This window comes from Corvus hawaiiensis, chromosome 10, assembly GCF_020740725.1.
Source record: "Corvus hawaiiensis isolate bCorHaw1 chromosome 10, bCorHaw1.pri.cur, whole genome shotgun sequence".
Lineage (NCBI taxonomy): Eukaryota > Metazoa > Chordata > Aves > Passeriformes > Corvidae > Corvus > Corvus hawaiiensis.
In genome coordinates, this window is record NC_063222.1 from 13,462,817 (window position 1) to 13,481,358 (window position 18,542).

Here is an 18,542-nt window from a genome sequence, read left to right on the forward strand (position 1 = left end):
GAATCTCAATTGCTTCAAATATTATTATTATATCATTATAGTATTATATCATTGTAGTATTATATTATTATATTTAGGAGGAAGTAGATGCCACAAAACATTCAACAGATTCAACTGAAAGCAGAAATATCATCAAAGTAACTATATATACTATCACAAAGCAACTGTAAAGGCTTTAAAAATGACCAAATTCTAAATAAATGCCAAGTGTTAATAACACCCATCATTTGGGGACAAAAAAGATTACACTGATTTATGTCCCAGGGCACAAGAGCAGTGAGTACAGTGATAAGCTGAACACAATGAGACCCATCAGCCTTGAGTCACGGTAATCTCACTGCACGGACAGAAAAGGTCAGCACAGATGGATCAAACTCGAATGATTTGTATAATAATCCTCAATTCTTATATAATGTTTCTCAGCAGCACTTTCAAGGCACAAAGGAGGTCAGTGTCATTATTCCCATTTACCTATGGAAAACCAAGCACATGGGAAAGAAACTCACTTAAAACTCTCATCGAGAGGCTTTAACTGCAATACACAGAAAGCCATCCCAAACTGAGCCTCCTTGGTACTGAAGCAAATTCAGAATAAAAATCTGCCAGTGGACATATATATCTTTCAAAACAAAAGCACTTTGCTTCTACATTAAATTATTTTCCCATCCTTCAGTCACCACTATTGTTGCTTCTCGGGGAGAAGAAACCAGTGTTGCTATTATTTCATACTTTAGAAAGCCATCGTCGCTACATAACTATTATTCTTCCTAGCATTTGTACAATAATTTTACTGGCACACACAAAGAAAAATTCAATTTAAATGATCTTCAACTTCAAGCAGTCACAGATAAAGTTATTCATGTTTATGTACATGTTTACTCACATGCTCACAAGACTCACTTTAAATCATTATGTGCCACCCTAAATAGCTTAATTTCACATAAACAACATGCACTCCTATACAAATATGAAGCTAAAGAGATTTTAGTGATTTCTTTGCCTGTATAACTAAATCTGTTAGGTCTGCAGCTTAGCTGCACAGATAATCAGAAACAATGTCAACTGGAGAATCTGTAGACTCTGTCACAGCCAGTTTGAAGGAGACCATGGCTGATAGGGAGCACAGCCCAACCAGCTGGAGTTACACACAAAACATACATCAACAAAAAAAGCCTTTGAATTTTCAAACAAAACACCAGGGAAGTGTTGGTAATTTGGATTTCATATTCAGAATTCTAAACAAATGTCCACCTTTTTAAAGTGTCTCAGTGAACAGCCATTTTTAATAATACAGCCTATAGCTTGACAGTGATGGCAAAAACCCCAGTTCAGAGTTGCGAGATATCAGCAGTCCATTAGGATATTTTGCAATACCATATGTGATATGTCCTCAGGGTTCTCTGTTACACTAAGATATTTACTGATCTCCAAGATCACTATTATAAAAGCATATAGAAAAACTGAATTTTTATCATGTTTTTAGTACACAAGTATTTTCTTGGTAAATTTTCTTCATTTGTTCATTGCACAAAATTACTGGGCTACAAACACAACTTTAAAAATTCCATAGCCTGTAGAAGCACATACATATCGAGAAATAGATGAAATCAGAGATCTGTAGAAAAGAAAAAAATAAAATGGGGCAGACAGTTTTTCAGTGTACTTCAGGCTTACACTGAGTAGTACATATTCTGTCTTTTACTGTTCAGTTTGAGACAAATCTACAGGAGTTAAGAGCTTATGAATCTGAAATTACCAGGCATAGGACTGTGGATAACTGCTTCTGATGTCTTGGTCATTTTAGCAGATCTCTTCAAGCATACAATGAAGTACTTCTATTACAGCAGCCCTGTGCACTAAGTTTTTAAAATACCAGCCCTGTCAGGACTTAGTAAAAGATAGGTACTGTGTAATAAAAAGATGCATTGAAACAAAAGTTCATTGTGCAGTTGTATTAGAAGTGAAGATTTCCACCCAAAGCAAGCTCTCTGCAGCTATGATATGATTAATGGCTCCTTCCTCATGGAACCTGTTGCAAGATTGGTGCTCTATGGCTGGAGTCCCTTTTCCCTCCACAGCAGTAAACTTAGAACAACGTGTAAACTCACAGGAACTGGGGACACAGTAACAAAGAAGTATTAACTAAGGACAGCAGGATTCCTCAAAACCATTGTGTGAGTCTACACTACACATTTTAAGATAAGAATCCTGTGCCTAAGGCCCCAGCAGCAGAAGATGTGCCCAGTCCCACTTGCCCTAGGGCAGCCTCCTCTTGCCCCGTGCACAGGTGTGCCCTGGCATCCATGCTGGTATCCCGAGATATCACCAGGCTGTTCCATCCAGCCATCCCCACTCTGCTGTGCAGCTACGGCAGCAGTGCCCGCAGACTGCAGGGGCTGATGACGACTCATTGACCACTAACATGAGTTTTCAAGTGATATCTGATGCAAAGCTTGATTTTATCACAGAATTTCACACCCAGGCAATTCCAACAGATCAGGGAGTCTTGGGACTCTCTAAGCTGCCAGGGAGCCCTGAAAGCTGCACATATCCCTGTGCATGGGGGTGGTTTTATGGGGCAGAGGATAACGCAGACACGCCCTCTGCTTGGAATCACCAGAAAAACTGTTTCATTTTCCATTTTTGTAATAGATATGAACCGGATTACTGAGCATGTAACTTAGTGACTGGGAGTGTCTCCCAACAGATTAACTTTTAAATCCTCCCAGTTACACTTGCAACTTTTTAACATGAACGCTTCATCATGTCTGGTTCAATTCAGCACAGCTTGCAACAATTACCCCAAACCCACAGTACAGCTGCCACTATTCTTCTCATTCACAAATCTAATTACACCAGCTTGAGGACTAACTTGAACTATTATAGTTAATCATTTTAACAGAATGAGCCAACTCCACAAAGGCATTTTGCCACAAAAGCCAGGATTTTGACTGAATGATGGATGCAGTTCCTATTAATCAACCTTACCGGGCACCAAAGTTCTGTTGACACCCAGGAGCACATCAGCCTTGTTAGCATGGATCCTCCCAGGAGTTTCTACCAACAGGCACAGTCCACGATGGAAAACTAGGAGAATACCTGGCACATTCATACAGATCTATCCCCAAGGCTACAAACAGTCATCTCTGTTCTCCAAAACTTGAGAGGAAGAATTTCTTTTCCATGCAGCAACCCAAGAATATTAATTTACTAAACAGTGAGAACCAGAGCCATTTTTTTCTGTCTGGGAGAATTAAAATGCAGCTCTCCTACAGGAATAATTTCAATCGCTAGTAATTTCAGGTAAGGAAATGAAGCACGGCCAGCCCAGCCAGCCACAGCTGAGCAATTTTGACTGTAACTGTAAGAATCTACTATATCAAAGACTAGGTGAAAAGGACTTTCAGAAAGGAGATATCCTGACTGTGATGCATGGACTACTAAAATATTTTACTCAATTGTGGTCCTTGCACAAGCAGTCCCTGCCAGTAGGTGAGTACCCTGGCCATCAGTCAAAAGCCATCTGCATGTGGCATTCCCTCTCAGATTGAAATGAGTATTCATTTCAAGCAGAAGAAACAAGCTCCAAATGGAGCAGCTTTTAGCCAAAAGAGCCTGTTACCTACGAGTTAAAGGTAACAAATGTAGGGAAGAGAATTGTCTGTTGAACTAGAATTGTTCACTAAACGAAGTGCTCTACTGAGCACTGTGAAATTTCTTCTAGGCACATGTAGGAAGAAAATCTAGTTCCCTTCAGAATTAGGCAGCAAGTCTTTTTATGAGGATTACAAATTTGGATGTATATGCTTTGATTCTACAATCATCACATTTAAAATATCAAATTCCTTAGTCAATTTGCATTGCATTTAGATACACTGGGTACTAGAAATGGTTTTTTTCCCCCTAGACATCATCTATGGAAGGAATAAAAACACAAATACTGAAAGTATTCTAAAAAGCCCGAATCAAAACAAGCTGCAGCAAGAAGATGACAATATTCACTAACAAACACACGAAACAAGCAATAATAAGAAAACTGAACTCCCAAATAAACCAAACAACCTGTCAACCTATTTAGAAACATTAATTCCGATTTAAAAATCAGCAAAAGTGACACAGCAGTACTCTAAGACTTACAGATCAGATTGCAATACCTAAGCAGTCTGTGAACATTAACTTCTCCTGTAGCAAAATAAACCAGGAAAACACCCAGAGGCTGTGTGTGGACCATAAAGGTAAAGGACACTAAAGGTAATGGTGGGAAAGACAAATGGAGCCTAATCACACAAACAGTGCAACGGCAGCAACAGAGTAACTCCCTCAGATGGTTCAGGGGAAAAACTTGTGGAGAAAGGAGATTTTGAAAATTGAGCCTGTGAATGGAAGAAAAGCAGAGAAAGCCATTTTGGTGTGTAAGGGTCAAGTGATCATCTACTTTGATTAGGCATTTTAAGTGAGACAAAGACAGAAAGTTTCCCCAACACAATGATTATCTCGTGGTGGTAAAGCTGTGGAAGGAGACTGCAGTATTTGTGTGAGTACAGAAACAGCAACAGCTGACTCGGTGTCTCAAGACACTCTCCTGCAGTTTGAAACAGCAGCCTCAAAGACCCAGGCTGCTGTTACCACGCAAAGGGACACGGCAGTGGCTTATCTAGAGCAGTCCAGCATTTTTCAAAATTAAACCCAGTAAAGCTAGAATTTCCCAACAGATTTCACAGAAAAATAAATTATCAGGGTTCATTAATAAAAAGGAAGACATTTTGCAAGGAATTTTCTATGTGCTCAAGGTTCAGCACTGGAATCCGAAGTGTTCCATTAATGCAATACTGTTTGTGCTAGAGGCAAGTAACAAATAAACACACACCACAATTACCTTTTTGGAAAGAACAGAAAAATGCAATTTTTCTAAGCAAAAATTTCTAGAACTTGAAATCTGATGCTTTCAAGAAGGTTCTCATTAGAGCAAATGGTGTCTCTCCTTTGTTCTTGAACATATTATAAATCCATCATGCTTCAGTCTAAGAATACTATGAAGACACATTATAAATAGGCCCAGATATGTAGAAATAAATTGCCTTTATTTTTACTATAGCAAATTATTTAACTTAAATAATGGATTAAAAAAATACAAACTGCCTTCACTAGGAAGCTCACAAAGCCCTGTTAAGAGATAGTGGATCTGAATGCCTTTTTGGAGTTTCTTCCCCTCCCACCCATTAATTTCCAGAGTCCAACAGTGAACATGCCAAAAGAAATAAGTAAAGGATACTTTAGATTGAAAGTAAAAGACAGCTTAGATATTGGCTGTATCTATAACAGTTTCCCCAGCTTGTACAGAATATTTGATTCTCTAAGAGTAAGCCATTGTGAACAAGATGTTATATCTCAATAGAGATGTCAACAATTTTTAATTATACCTCAAGGTTAAAAAAAAAAATTAAATCATTAGATCGTAACATTTTATAAAATATACAAAAATGGAGGTAATAATGCATCCATTATCTCAGAAGCAAAATCTGATAAAGAGTGGGATATGGGTGATTGGGATATTCCTAACAGTAATGACCTATGCTTTATAAAGTTATTCAGTTATTTTCTGCACAAATCAATTGCTTGTTTCAGAAATTATTTGAAAATGTTGCACTTAGTCTTTTTCTCTAGCATCATGACACAATAATCACAAAGCAATGAAGCACAAAGTGCAATTATCTCACCAGTGTGCAATAAATAATTCTCAAAGGCCTACAATCAGTCTGTCATGTTCTGCAAAGTTCAGAGGACTAGGAAGATACTGTAGCTCCAGCCATTTTCTGTTTAGACTGTCTCATTTTTTCAGTCTCTTAGGTTTGATGGCATGAGCCAAAAATCATCCTTCCTGCTCTTACATGCATTGGGTTATTGCAGTGGATAACAGCAAATCAGTATTTACTTAGAAAGGTTGATTGAAATGTTTCCTGAATCGCAAATCCTCGAGTTTTCTAGTATAGATAAGGGGTTTATTTTACTGGAACACCATAGCTGTTACGACTGATCATAAATTTTTTTTCAGTCAAAAGTGACTAATCTTGAAGTGCTAAGACAAAACAGGATAGGACAAAATATAATTATTATTGTAAATTGTGCAGAACATTTAAAAGTATGACAACATGCTTAACCTTCTCTGTCATTTTGACTACAACAAAGTCAGGGAACTTTAAGGGTGGGGTATAAATCAGGAAATTCAGCATATTATTCACTATCAAGGAATGAAAAAAAGGGCTTATTTTATTCTCTTATTATTTTTACTGCACCTTTTTTCCCCCTCTGAAAATCTGAAGACCTTCCCATCTTTGCATGTCAGTAATAAACAACTACCAGTGGAGATGTATGAAATACATTGTAAACATTTTAATTCTGAGTATCCCAAGTGTGAATCAACCATATCCAGTGAAATAAGTCATAAGGTATGTATCAAATAGAATTCTCTTACCTTTTGTTGGACTCTGGTTCTGATCTATAAATCCTTTCAAGTCTCCATTTGTGGAAGTCACACCAACCTGAACAAAACATTTTTGAAGTCTTAAAATATGACAAACCTTTCTATGTTTTCTAATATGCAACTAACAATATTATGAAAGCAACTTTCTGCATTATGAAACACCATAATCCCATGGACAGCAGAGTCTAACAAGAGCATGAGACTCAAGGCAAGATATCCAGGACTTTTACTGTGTATATATGAAGACAAACTCTACTTTTAACTAAGTTGTTACCTAAAATACACCCTGACCCAAGCAGCCCATTCTGGCTATTATGGTGTAAGGCACTGTCCCCTCCAAGTCAAAGGGAGCCGCTGCCACCAATAACACAACAGAAATCTGCCCATGTCCAGTTGCCTCAGTACTAAGCTGCACAGTCTACAGGTCTGAGATGTGACTGTTGATGCATTTTAAATACATTTCCTAGTGTTCAGATATGCTGATTTAATGAGGGTAAGTTACTGGAGACATGAAAAACTTAAATCTTATACAGAATAGTGCAACTCAGACTGTGGCGTGCACACAAAGCAAAGGAAGGTGTAGCTTGTATAAAAAAATACAAGATGACAGCTCCTGGACAAAGAAGGGAAGAGATGGAAAGTCCCTCATGTCCCAGCAGCTAACAGGGAATGGGCACAGCAACAGCAGTAATGGTAAGGCAGTTTGCAGTTTCAGCACTTCATACTCACACCACCTTTGTTCAACAAAGCATCTTGTTCTGCTTCCAAGCTGTGATAAGCACTGAGGGACTGAGCCCCGTTGGAGCAGTAGGCAATTAAGCTAAATATTGCAAAACCTCTTTTTAAAATATTATAAAATTTGAGTACTTCTGTAAATCACTGAGACAAAGGGTTCCGGTATCCAAGTTAAAAGAAGACAATCATATGATGAAGGATCAAACATTTTGCTTTACTTTACAGATGTATGTAGCAATAATGGAACCTATGCTAGGGCCACTTTAAGAATTTTAATATACTCAACTTAGAGCATCATTTAATTTTAGGCCAATTAAACAGTAGTAACATAACTAAAATAAACTATGCAGGACAAAAGAATTCCTAATGTAAGCATTCAGTCTCTCAATTCTGATTAGAGACCTTGGATTCAGCAAATAATTTTTGTAGGGGAAAATCCACACACAGCATCATGACAAACTCTTGAAAATACTTCTATTACGGTTTTTTCCCCATCAGGAGACACGTAAGAAGATCAACTGTTTCTGCAGTACTCTGATTGTAAAACACTGCCCAAACGAGCTCAGTTATGTGCTTCTATAAACAAGCCCTTGGAGATGCTCAGTACAGTTCCTCAGTTTATCTCAAGCATTGTCAGTATCAGACTTGATCTTTCCTGCCTTTCCTGGCACACCCAACTAGACTCTCCTACACTCTCAGACGCTTGGGCTGTTGTGGTGTATCCCCAGAGGCTGTGTCGAAAGAGAGGTGTCCCATTTTCCCTTCCATTCCCGGGCTGTCTCCCAGCAGGTGGCAGCGGTGCAGCAGCGATGCAGCGGGGCTGGGGAGCGCCCGAGCGAGAACGCCCGGATTGGAGCAGGGCGAAGGGAGGAAGACATGAAAGCAAACGCAAAACGTCTCCTAGCACGGCTTGGTAGCAGATCCACACAGAAAAGAGCAGCATTCTAGGATCCCTCCTCCCGGGTGCTTGGGCACAAGGAAAGCTCGTGTGGTAAGGGCCCACTGTGGTTCCTTACACTGAAGATGTATTCTCAAGGAGATGTTTAACCGAGAGGTTGGTGAGGTTAGTAATTGCACAGTGTAAAGCACTGCAAGGCCATTCCAGCACCCAGCCAAGGGGAGGGAAGAGGCAGCACTGCTGGATCACACCACAACACACAAACAACAGTGTCAGCTTCTCCCCAGGACCCCTGCCTGCCTCTGCAGCAACTAGAACAACACAAATGGGAGAAATTTTAAATTCAGAGAAAGAACAGGGGTCCACAGGGATAAAGATCAAGTTAGTTTACAGGCCTCAACTCATTCCAAGAGAATGGATAAGAATTACAAAGAACATCTTCCAAGACAGCACTGAAATTTGTTCACAGTTAAACATTCAGCTCTAGATTTACAACCGTACATTTCCCTATTGAGTCAGATCAGTGTTTTACTCAAACACTGAAGACGATGTACATATGCAGTGACAGAATGAAAATTCTAACTTTTACGTTTAACTCTTGAAAGATTTAGAAGGAAATGCAACAAAGTACTTGAGGGGGTTTTTTTTGTGTGTATGTCATACTTCAGTGATCCAAATGACACAAAATTGCAAAATTTCAGTTTGCACAGAAATACATTCTTTTCATTACAATGGTCCTAGCAGCACATTTATAATGAGTAGCACTTTTCTCAATTTTATAATCTTTGTATCTAAGTTTAGAAGAGCTTGACAACCAACTTGAATTTCATGAGAACTTAAGTGAGAAATGTGGCAGATCTAAAGGAATTTGTTTGCCTTGCAGAAGAATGATCCCAACTAAGCCCTCAGAAGCAGCAATGTGTGATGCAACATTACGATACTGCAGCACCACAAGACCTTTGTAGGATTCCATCTCAGTCCTCAAGAGATCCCAGGCCATGTTGTTATCTGAGACAGACCACCCACTGCTTTTGGGAATCTTGTACCGTAACAACTCCTAAACTGAAACCAGCAAACAATCCTATGCTTAACTGGTATCATTTGTTACTTTTTGTTCTGCTCGTGTGATATTTCTGCTTTTTAACACTGGCCCAGAGTGTCTGGATTACTCGGCATGGCAGGAGCTGGACTGCTGCGTCTGTCCATCTGCAGCACGAGGAATCCAGCCATGACAGAAGATGAAGAAAGGATTTGGCAGGCCTTTGCATACTCCTAACTATCTTTGAGGTTTGTTTGCCTTTCCTATTAGGTGACTAAGTTTCCAAACAGGGTGAGGGGAAAGAAGAAAAAGAGTCACAATCAGAGTCTTGGATGGGGCCAACTGCCATGAGCAGCTCTTGTAGCTTGCCAGCCTTCTCTACTGCTCGGCTGGGCAAATCTCTGTGACCAACCTCAGCAGTTAAACTTTCTTCCATGCTGACATGTGAAAGGAGAACTATTGCAGCCATTTAACTGCCCTGACCTATGGCAAGACAGCCACCCTTTGAGAAGCAGTGACAAATAACTTCACAATCAAAACTAACAGTCTCATTCAAAAAATCTGCTTAAGTCATGTTAATCATTTGTTTGAGTACTGAAACTAAAAATTTGTTTGGGTAAACGAAACTAAAAATAAGTTTACGATGAGAATTTGCTCATTTTTTTCTCCATTTGTTAGTACTGTTTTGGTGTCTTCTTACCTGAAGGACAGATGGGAAAGGAGATACAAAACAGGCAAGAAAAACACATTTTATCATATAAGCAAAGAATGAAATAACCCAACTCGACAGGGTGATTTGAATTACATCTGGGTACAATGTATATGGTAAGCACATGAACACCTCTTTCCCAAGAGAATATGTAACTTTTATTCAACATTTTATTATTCATAGCTTCTTTGGTTGGATTAGTTTTCTAAAGAAGGTCAAATTACCCATAAACAATATTCCACAAGCAGATACCAGAAAGGGTCCTGCATTTAAAGAAAATGAGCAGTGAGCCCAGCCTGGATAATTTTCCTACCACACACTCAAAAAGTCAGGAAGGAAAAACAGCGATGGGGAACGTTATTCCTCTTGCATACACATTCAATCTACATCCTGGCACGTGCTTGGAGCACAAGCTTCCTTGGGCAGAAGGTTGTTCAACACAGCTTCTTGCAAGATGAAAAGCCTTTTCAGCCATAGCTGCACGTGCCTGTGATGCAGCAGGAGCACAGACGTGCCCAGCTGAGGGGCAGTGATTTCAGAACGCAGACATGGCAGCTTCCTGCTGTGCACATTTGACAGAAGATATGTGCCCTTCAAGAGTTTCCTGGAAGATGCCCAAATTCCAGTAGTTTAAAGTTTTCTTTACTTGATCCTTCAACATATAGGAAAAAAGATGGAAATACTCTCACAAAAAAAGCTGTCTCCCTCAACTCACTCTGCAGATCACTAAACCATTTCTGACACTGTAACAAACACTAACCTTACATTGAAACAGGTTTTGACCTGCAGAAACCCCCAGATATATACAGAAACTAAACCCTGCAACTCTGCAAATTCAGAAGCATTATGGCCTTCTAACAGCATCAGGAAACACCAGGGCTGACACTATTGCCCTGAGTGTGCAATTCTGTGTAACCAAGGTTGGGAAAACCCAAAGAAGTGCTACCAATAAAGACAGAAAGCATATGACCCCCACATGAACAGGTAAACATGAAAACTGAGTCCTACATTCATCTGCACCACAGTAGCTGATTTTTATTACAATAAACCCATACTTATTAGGTATCTGACTAGGTTTGCATGAGTTTGATATGCAAAATTTCAAAGCACGCATACCAATAAAATATTTCTTCTCTAAAGTAACCACAGCACTGAAGTAAACAACAAAATCATATTTCTATATTCAGCACAAGAGTAGGTTACCCAGACTGAATCTCACAACTGTCCTCAGAGATTTTCAAAACCCAAAGCCCTGATGGAGCTCTGAACAAAGCACCAAGCAACTGGGTTCCAGTGTCAAAGAGCTTTGCACAAAGCACCAGAGTAGATGGCCTCCTGAAATCCCTTCCAACCCATGCCACTCTATGACTATTACACAACACTTCAGAGATTTTACTGGGATTGGTATTTATCCTTTGACTGCATCGAACAAAAGGTCAAAGCCACAAATGACCTGGATTTGTGCAGCTGTCCCGCATACATCAGTAGAATTACTTATTTGTACTAGAGTTGAATATGACCTATGAAATAATAAGCAAAGGGCTTTGAATATACACATCAATTTATTTTGTGTCTTGGTAAGCTTGAATCAAAAAGTGAGATATAAGACACCTCGAAGCCTGGAACTACACACCAAATGAAGCTATTAATAAAGCAAACAGAAATTTCCAACACTTGAGAATTAATTTAACCAAACTATGTCCTTGGTAGCAATCTAACCCAGTATGCACAAAACCTTTTGCAGCTACTGAACAGAGCACCATCCTAGGCTACCTGCACTTTTACTGTGGGGCACTCCTATGGTGGTGTTGTTTCCTAAACCTGCTCAGATTTAACTAGACTGCAGGATGCCCTGTCAAAGGCAGTCAAAAGGCAAATTGCCCAGGGCCCAAAGTCATACTCAATTCACTGATCACCAGGCTTAATCAGAACTGTTCTCTATACAAACTGTCTACCTCAGGAAGCACAGCTAATTAGGCAAAAAATTAAGGTCAGGATGTTAAGACATTTCATAAGCTTCCTCAGAACACAGGATAGAGGAGTCAAATACAGAGCCCCGAGACACCTCTACAGGATGGTTAATGAGCAAGCAAAGAAACAAGAAGGCCTTCAGTCTTCTAGAAACCAGGAGTGTACCAACATTAGCAAAGTAATATGCAGTCTTTCTATTCTTTCTTGAGATTTGAGACTCAGACTCAGTAGAAGGATTTTACACAGGTGCAAAGGTGAGAAGGTTAAACAAGATGAGCAGCTTTCAGCTAAGTTTGGAGCAATGTGAGAGGAATCACAGACTCACAGAATATCTCAAGTTGGAAGGGACCTGGAAGGATCAATACGAAAACAGCATAAAGCATTGCCTCAGTTATTGACCTGACCCACAACTGAGTAAACTCCACATGTTTAAAAAGCTTCTAATCAGTCTAAGTTTATCAAAATATTACAAAAGATGATGAGGTATACATTTGTGGTATACAAAAATCACACAAGATTTTTTAATTTGAAGGTCTTTGTGTTTGATTTCTTGTATTTGTCCATAAAATTCTGGAAGTCAGAAGTTTCTTGTATTTGTCCATAAAATTCTGGAAGTCAGAAGTGACAGGCAGAATGCCAATATGAAAAGTAACACATGTTGAAGAGTTATACTTACATTTTTTGCCGTCATGTCAGGCAGTATTGCTTTATACTTCATAAAGCCATAAGATATCCCTTTTCATCTTCACAGAATCTTTAAAATGAACATCCTGTAAGAAAGTTAATGAAATATCTTATTTGAAAGCCAAGCTTTTGATAAAATAATTACCACAATATTCATGTTTTGCAGATACTAAAAATATACATTGCTTGGAACAGGCAGAGATGAAATCCTATATATAAAGGCCCAACTTACATCAAGGCCTAGCTACATTATTGTGCTAGTAAACCATGTTATATCATTACTAAAGTTTTGTAATTAAAACCATGCAATCTTTTGCATCTAATGCAGATTGGCTTTAAAAATTGAAGTGAATTACTTCTCTCCACTGTCTCTTTAGCCACCAACAACAGAGAAAGCTTTTAATGAACTGTATACATACAGAAAACATTCAGAATTTTTAGGAAACGCACAAGAAAAAAACAATTCAGCTCTACCTCATCTTTTAAATATTTTCATGCTTTTAAATTAAACTTGTGTAGTTAGAATTATAATATTAGAATTCCAGGAAAAGACAAAAATTTTGGTATACGAAAAAATACTTTAAAGTGACTTATTTTTTAAATGAAAGCTTCCACAAGTCTAACAGAAAACAGAAGAAAAGTTACAAATCAACACAGTCAGCACAAACCATTTTAAAGATAAACATTTTGTCAAGTAAATTCTAAGTACTGTGAAAGTACTTTCTAAGTACTACTAGCAGTTAAAAAATGGACTACAAAAGACATTTGAATTGCATTTGGATGAATAAGAGAGAGAGAACTGCTCACACTTTCAAGTGTGGAAATAAATTCAGTAAAATTAGGAAAACACATCAGCTACTTATCAAATAAGACTCATGACCATTTACAGCAGAACTCACCAGCTACAAAAGCAGGGTGCAATTCATGACATTTCCTCTGTATTTTAACCTATGTGACGTTTGAGAATGGCCAATGTCTTCATGTCTTCAGGAAAGTGCCAGGGATTGTTTCAGTAGTGTGTGTAACTAATGAGGAACTCTACCATCACATCCCATCACTGCTTTAGTAGTTTTGGACAATCCAGGGGAATTTTAAATTCTAGGCTGTTTCTATACATTTCTTGGTTTATTCTGATATCATATCAATTAAACTGTTAGAGGAAAACCATTTTATTCAACTTAGAGGTGTCCTCCACTTCCTGTTGACTGAGTTGTACTTATCTTCCTTAGTGCCTCCCTTTATTGCCATATTAAGCCATAATTAAGCAGTTACTCCAGCATGTGAACACCACACAATTCTACTAAGACATTCTCCTGTGAAAACTTGTACATTTTAGTTTCACCACAAAACATCCAAGAAAATAATAAGAATTTTTCTCTGGCTTCAGAGAAGATACTACTAAGAGGTATCTATTCCCATCCTGGGGAAAGGGGCTACTGGATCTGGTAGTAATCTTGAAACCTGAAGTCATAACAGCTACAGAGGTCATGGCAAAGAGCAAATACTGAATCCTTGCAATGCATCTGAAAATTATGATCTTTGTGCCTGTTCTTTTTCCACATTTCTCACCCTTCCAGATGAACTCTCCAAATACATCATCTGGAGCTCTGGCCAAAATTGATATTGTAGTCTGACCTCCCTCTCCTTCTTTAAGAGGCTTTACAAGTAATTTACTGAAATAAAATGTAGTTAAGAACACATTTGCTAAGCAGTTTTAACTCATTTACACATAAGCAAACTAGGTTCATCTTTGACAAGTTATTTGCTGTCAAGCTTAGTGATCCAGAAGGTATTGTCCATAAACTTACAGTCTTTTGCCACAATGTTCTTCAGCCAGTATGAACAGTTGGTATTCTTCCAGCTTTATGAACACATTTTGTCAAGCCCGAGAAGCCAGACTTTGTGACCCCACCATCTGCCATGACCTCTTGTCAGGTTCAGACAAAAGAACTGACACAGATGGCCTCAAAATGGAGATTCTCTTCATCCCCAATTGCTGCATGTGCTTGCACCACACAAATAGAAAAAGATAAAACTCAACCTTTTTTGTTCTTTAGCTGGCTTCTACTGAAATGAAGCTGCATAAAGACAGGTTCAGAGCCCAGAGCACATGAGACACGAAGATTGCTGTATTTGAACTATCTTTGTCCCTTCACAAGCTAAGCCTTGGTTTATAACCCACTCTCATAATTTTGCCTTTTGGTCACATATTATACAGTACAAGGAGCCAACCAAACTGTCTCACTTTGTAAACTCTGAGTTGCAGCTTCTTCTAGAACATATTTCCTAATCACTTATGCCACTGACATTAAAAAGACAGTTTGAGCATTAAATTTACAAAAGCCCAGGTAATCAAGCTCTAGCTACAGCAAAACAGTCCAGGAGTTTTATTTGTACCTATTCTCGCTACAAGTTAAAAGCCAGATCTATTCTAAAGTTTTGGTGATACTGAAGCTGAATTCCAGTGCAACAAACAGTGCAAAACAGGAAACAGTTACCTGCAGAATAACATTACATTCCTTCTTATGTTCATTTTCTATTGTCCAAAGTTTTTTTTTTAAATCACCCCTCTAAGACAGCATAACAGTCTGTTCTCTGCTTTACCAAACTTATCCTGGTTTTTCTTCTAAAATTTTTTTAGTACTTAAAATCACACCTTCACATAGATCAACACCATGCAAAGATCCTCCTCAGTGCCAGAGGCCAGTTCCCAACAGAAAGTGTCATTTATTTAAGTATTACATCAGTACTAAACATCTACAAATGAAGACAACTAGTGGAACAATTACCTAAATTGTTATGATGCAAAGTCTTTATGGAATGCATGAAAAAAAAAAAAAAAGATATTTTAGTATACTAGAATGATTTTCATCATCACTAAGGAGTGCTTTTTTTTCATTTACTTGGTAAACAGTATTGCAAAGTGAAAATTATTCCAGGTAACTGGGTCAGCTAAGAGGAAAGTGTGATCAGTTTCAAGACATAGAAACCTGTATAACACCAGCCTTTTCACAAGAAAGTAATTTATACTCTTCATACCCCTCTCCATAGTACTAAATTTCAAGCTATGGTATTACAAGACTGATTTCGAAAGACAAAAGTAACAAAAAAGACTCCTTATTAATCTGTACAGGCTCAGTTTTAAACCACTAATTTATGCACAGCATCTACATGGCTTAGACCACCTGTTACACATATGCTCCTTCAGTGTGTCTCAGTTTTCAGACCAGTAAAATTTCAAAATTATGAAGTACTTATCAGAAATCCACCTGTTCCCAGGAAGTGTTTCTCCATCTTGTTCCTAAAACCATTTCAATATCTAACTCCTTTTAGAATAAACTGAGATTAAAAAAAAACAATTTTAGTGAAAATACCTGTATGTACTAGTCAGAATAATTTCCCGGTATCCCACAAAACAGAAATACAACTTTCTTATCAAATTTCTGACATTTAAATTACAGATTTTGCATCCCTCTGAGCAGATTCCATTGATTTGTCAACTTTTTTCCTGAGTCTTCTTCAGATGATTTAGTCCTAGTTTTATCCTTTATGTACGTAGACAAGAAATTAACTTAGCCTGTACACTCCAGAGACAGGAATACGATATAACATCCAGCTTGTCACTCAATGAAGCTCTTCAAAAAAGCCAACCAAGGTGTTTATTCAACAAGTCACACACACAGGATGGAAAATACATCACCACCTTCAGCTATCACACAGTAATTTTTATTTTGAAAATAACGTTAGAAAGTAGCTCTAAGGAAGCATTTGAAAGGAACTCCCACCATGATGTGTATGATGAAGGTCTGGCAGGTATAACAACTTATTTTTCCAGCTTTCACTGTGAGCAATTGTATGCCTTCAAAAAAGTCCTAGTAGATAACAGACAAGGTGATTAGAGAGACTGAACAAAGGAAATCTAAGTGACTTGATCACTGAATGATATTATGAGTTTTTAACAAAATAAAATAATTTGAGAAGAGTAGTCAGTTTAAAACTGTCATTGTTTAATCACCTTTACTTGACTTAAAAGGCTGCAGCCTATGAAACCAAAGCACAGAAGTTCTCCCAACTGTATGACACAAAAAGGAAACGAGGATGACTGCTTTGAACTGAGATGCAAACGAAAGATAAAACCACGTGAACCTAATTTGAAAGTGAAGATCTCATCTGATAGTTATGATTGAGCAAAATGCCAGTGTATCATCAGAAAAAATTAACTGACACCTCCTGGCAACAGCAGTTACTATGACTCAAGTTTACACAGTACAAAAAACCAGGAAAAACAGATGAGGCCTTTGTGCAAGTTCAATGAGTATAAACTGTAGCACTTCATCTCAGTAAGGGAGAATCACCAACCTGTGTGGTTTGCTAAAAGCATGTCAGGAAAAATGTCCCCTTAAGGACTTCATGTAGCAAATACTGAGGCAACAAGTGGCTTGGATCCCATTCAGTACTCTCAGACTCAATCCCAAATGCTACATCCCCATTACTCCCACTGTTTGCTGTATTTACTCTCACTGTTGTACTTATTATATGACTATCAATGTACATATTATATGACTATACCTGTTGTACATATATATATGTACATATGTACATATATAGCAAAAGCACTATTGATGGAGGCTACTGAATATCCTGAATCCCAGGGATGAAGACAGGTCTGAATGAGAAGAACACATGACAAGGGCAGAAAATCCAAAGCTGGATCCAAACTCTCTCCTAGCTGAAAGTCCTCAAAATCTCCATTCACTTAACTGCACTGCTGACCCTCAAGTTCTGCTGCTTGTCCAGTCCTGACAGTGCTGATACCCCAGTTCCAGCAACCTGGAACTGGATACTCCTTCCCTCAAGGGACTCAGTTTCTTAGGCATGTTCTTAGACACGCTCAATGCCAGTACCAGCACTAAACTACACGTCTCAGAATAGGAGCAGCACTCATGGCTTATTTCAAAATCAGTGAGGTGAAGTATGTCTCTTATTGTCCAAATAAGGAGAACTTTACATTAAATGTGGAATAATTCCCAAGCACTTGAACCTTTGCAGGCTCTTTTAATTCCCCAAACCAGCTTACTGTCATTCAAGATAAAGTACGTAGGGCCTGACATCAGAACAGCGGGTAACATTCATGCAGCACTTACAGCGTGATCAAAATGTCTTTTTGAGTTTTATAGACAACTTTCATCACTACCAAGATTAATTTAGAATTAACAGAAATTTAGCTGCAGGTCTTTTCAAGCAGACAATCTATTCTATAAGCTCATTTTTTGTTCTCTCACTAGGCTCCTGGCCCATAGCTGACTACTATACAGGGCACAACCTTGGGAGTCTGCTGCCGCCGTGGAAAGAGGCAGGCACAACTTCCTTTCAGAGGAAACAGCACACTGTATTTTCACAAACACATTTTTGCCTTAAGAAATTTCATTTTCACAATGGATTGACATTTGAAAAAAATATAGTGATCTATGTGATGACTGCAAAATACCTTGGTAAGATGGTTTCTGTGCATTGCCAATAATATACTGGCTCCTCTTTCAATTAAGCTCAACTGAAAAAAGCATCTTTTTGACCACTGAGACTTCACACCAGCTTCTTGCTACCACCAGCTCATACACTGCATGGCACATCAGAGAATGCTCTAGATATTAATCTGGTTTTGTAAGTTTTAATTTTGATATTTTATAATTTCCAGAATTATCGCTGCATTGACAATATACGGAAAAGTTTAACTACACTGCTGAGATATACTTTTGTCTACACCTCACAGCTGGAAGGATCTCAACATCCAATGAACTGAAAATAATTTTACATTTGCATTTAATTAAAGATCACCAAGTTATAGTGTGACAAAAAACTTGATGATGAAGACTTGGTAGATATTTCTTCAATTTTCCTTATAGTTTGCTAGAAGCTTTGCTCTACTTTAAAGCCATTATTTAACTCTACTCTTGCATGGATTGAAGATTATGACAGTATTCACCAAAGGCTAATGGTTACAAAAAAATTCATACTTCTTTAATTA

The 18,542-nt window shown here is 38.2% G+C and overlaps 1 protein-coding gene across 4 annotated transcripts in view; it reads right to left on the bottom strand.

Annotated features, from left to right (window-relative positions):
• Positions 1 to 18,542, bottom strand: part of TFDP2 (transcription factor Dp-2) — a 57,199-nt gene that overhangs the window by 32,925 nt on the left and 5,732 nt on the right. For 3 of the 4 annotated variants that reach the window (XM_048314141.1, XM_048314142.1, XM_048314140.1), the window contains exons 2-3: positions 12,510 to 12,603; positions 6,473 to 6,539 (exon numbers count right to left, since the gene is read on the bottom strand). In XM_048314141.1, coding sequence (XP_048170098.1) covers positions 6,473 to 6,539; positions 12,510 to 12,551 — 109 coding nt within the window. In that variant the 5' untranslated portion in view covers positions 12,552 to 12,603. The remainder of the gene's footprint in view (positions 1 to 6,472; positions 6,540 to 12,509; positions 12,604 to 18,542) is intronic. The other variant, XM_048314143.1, reaches the window with a different exon arrangement.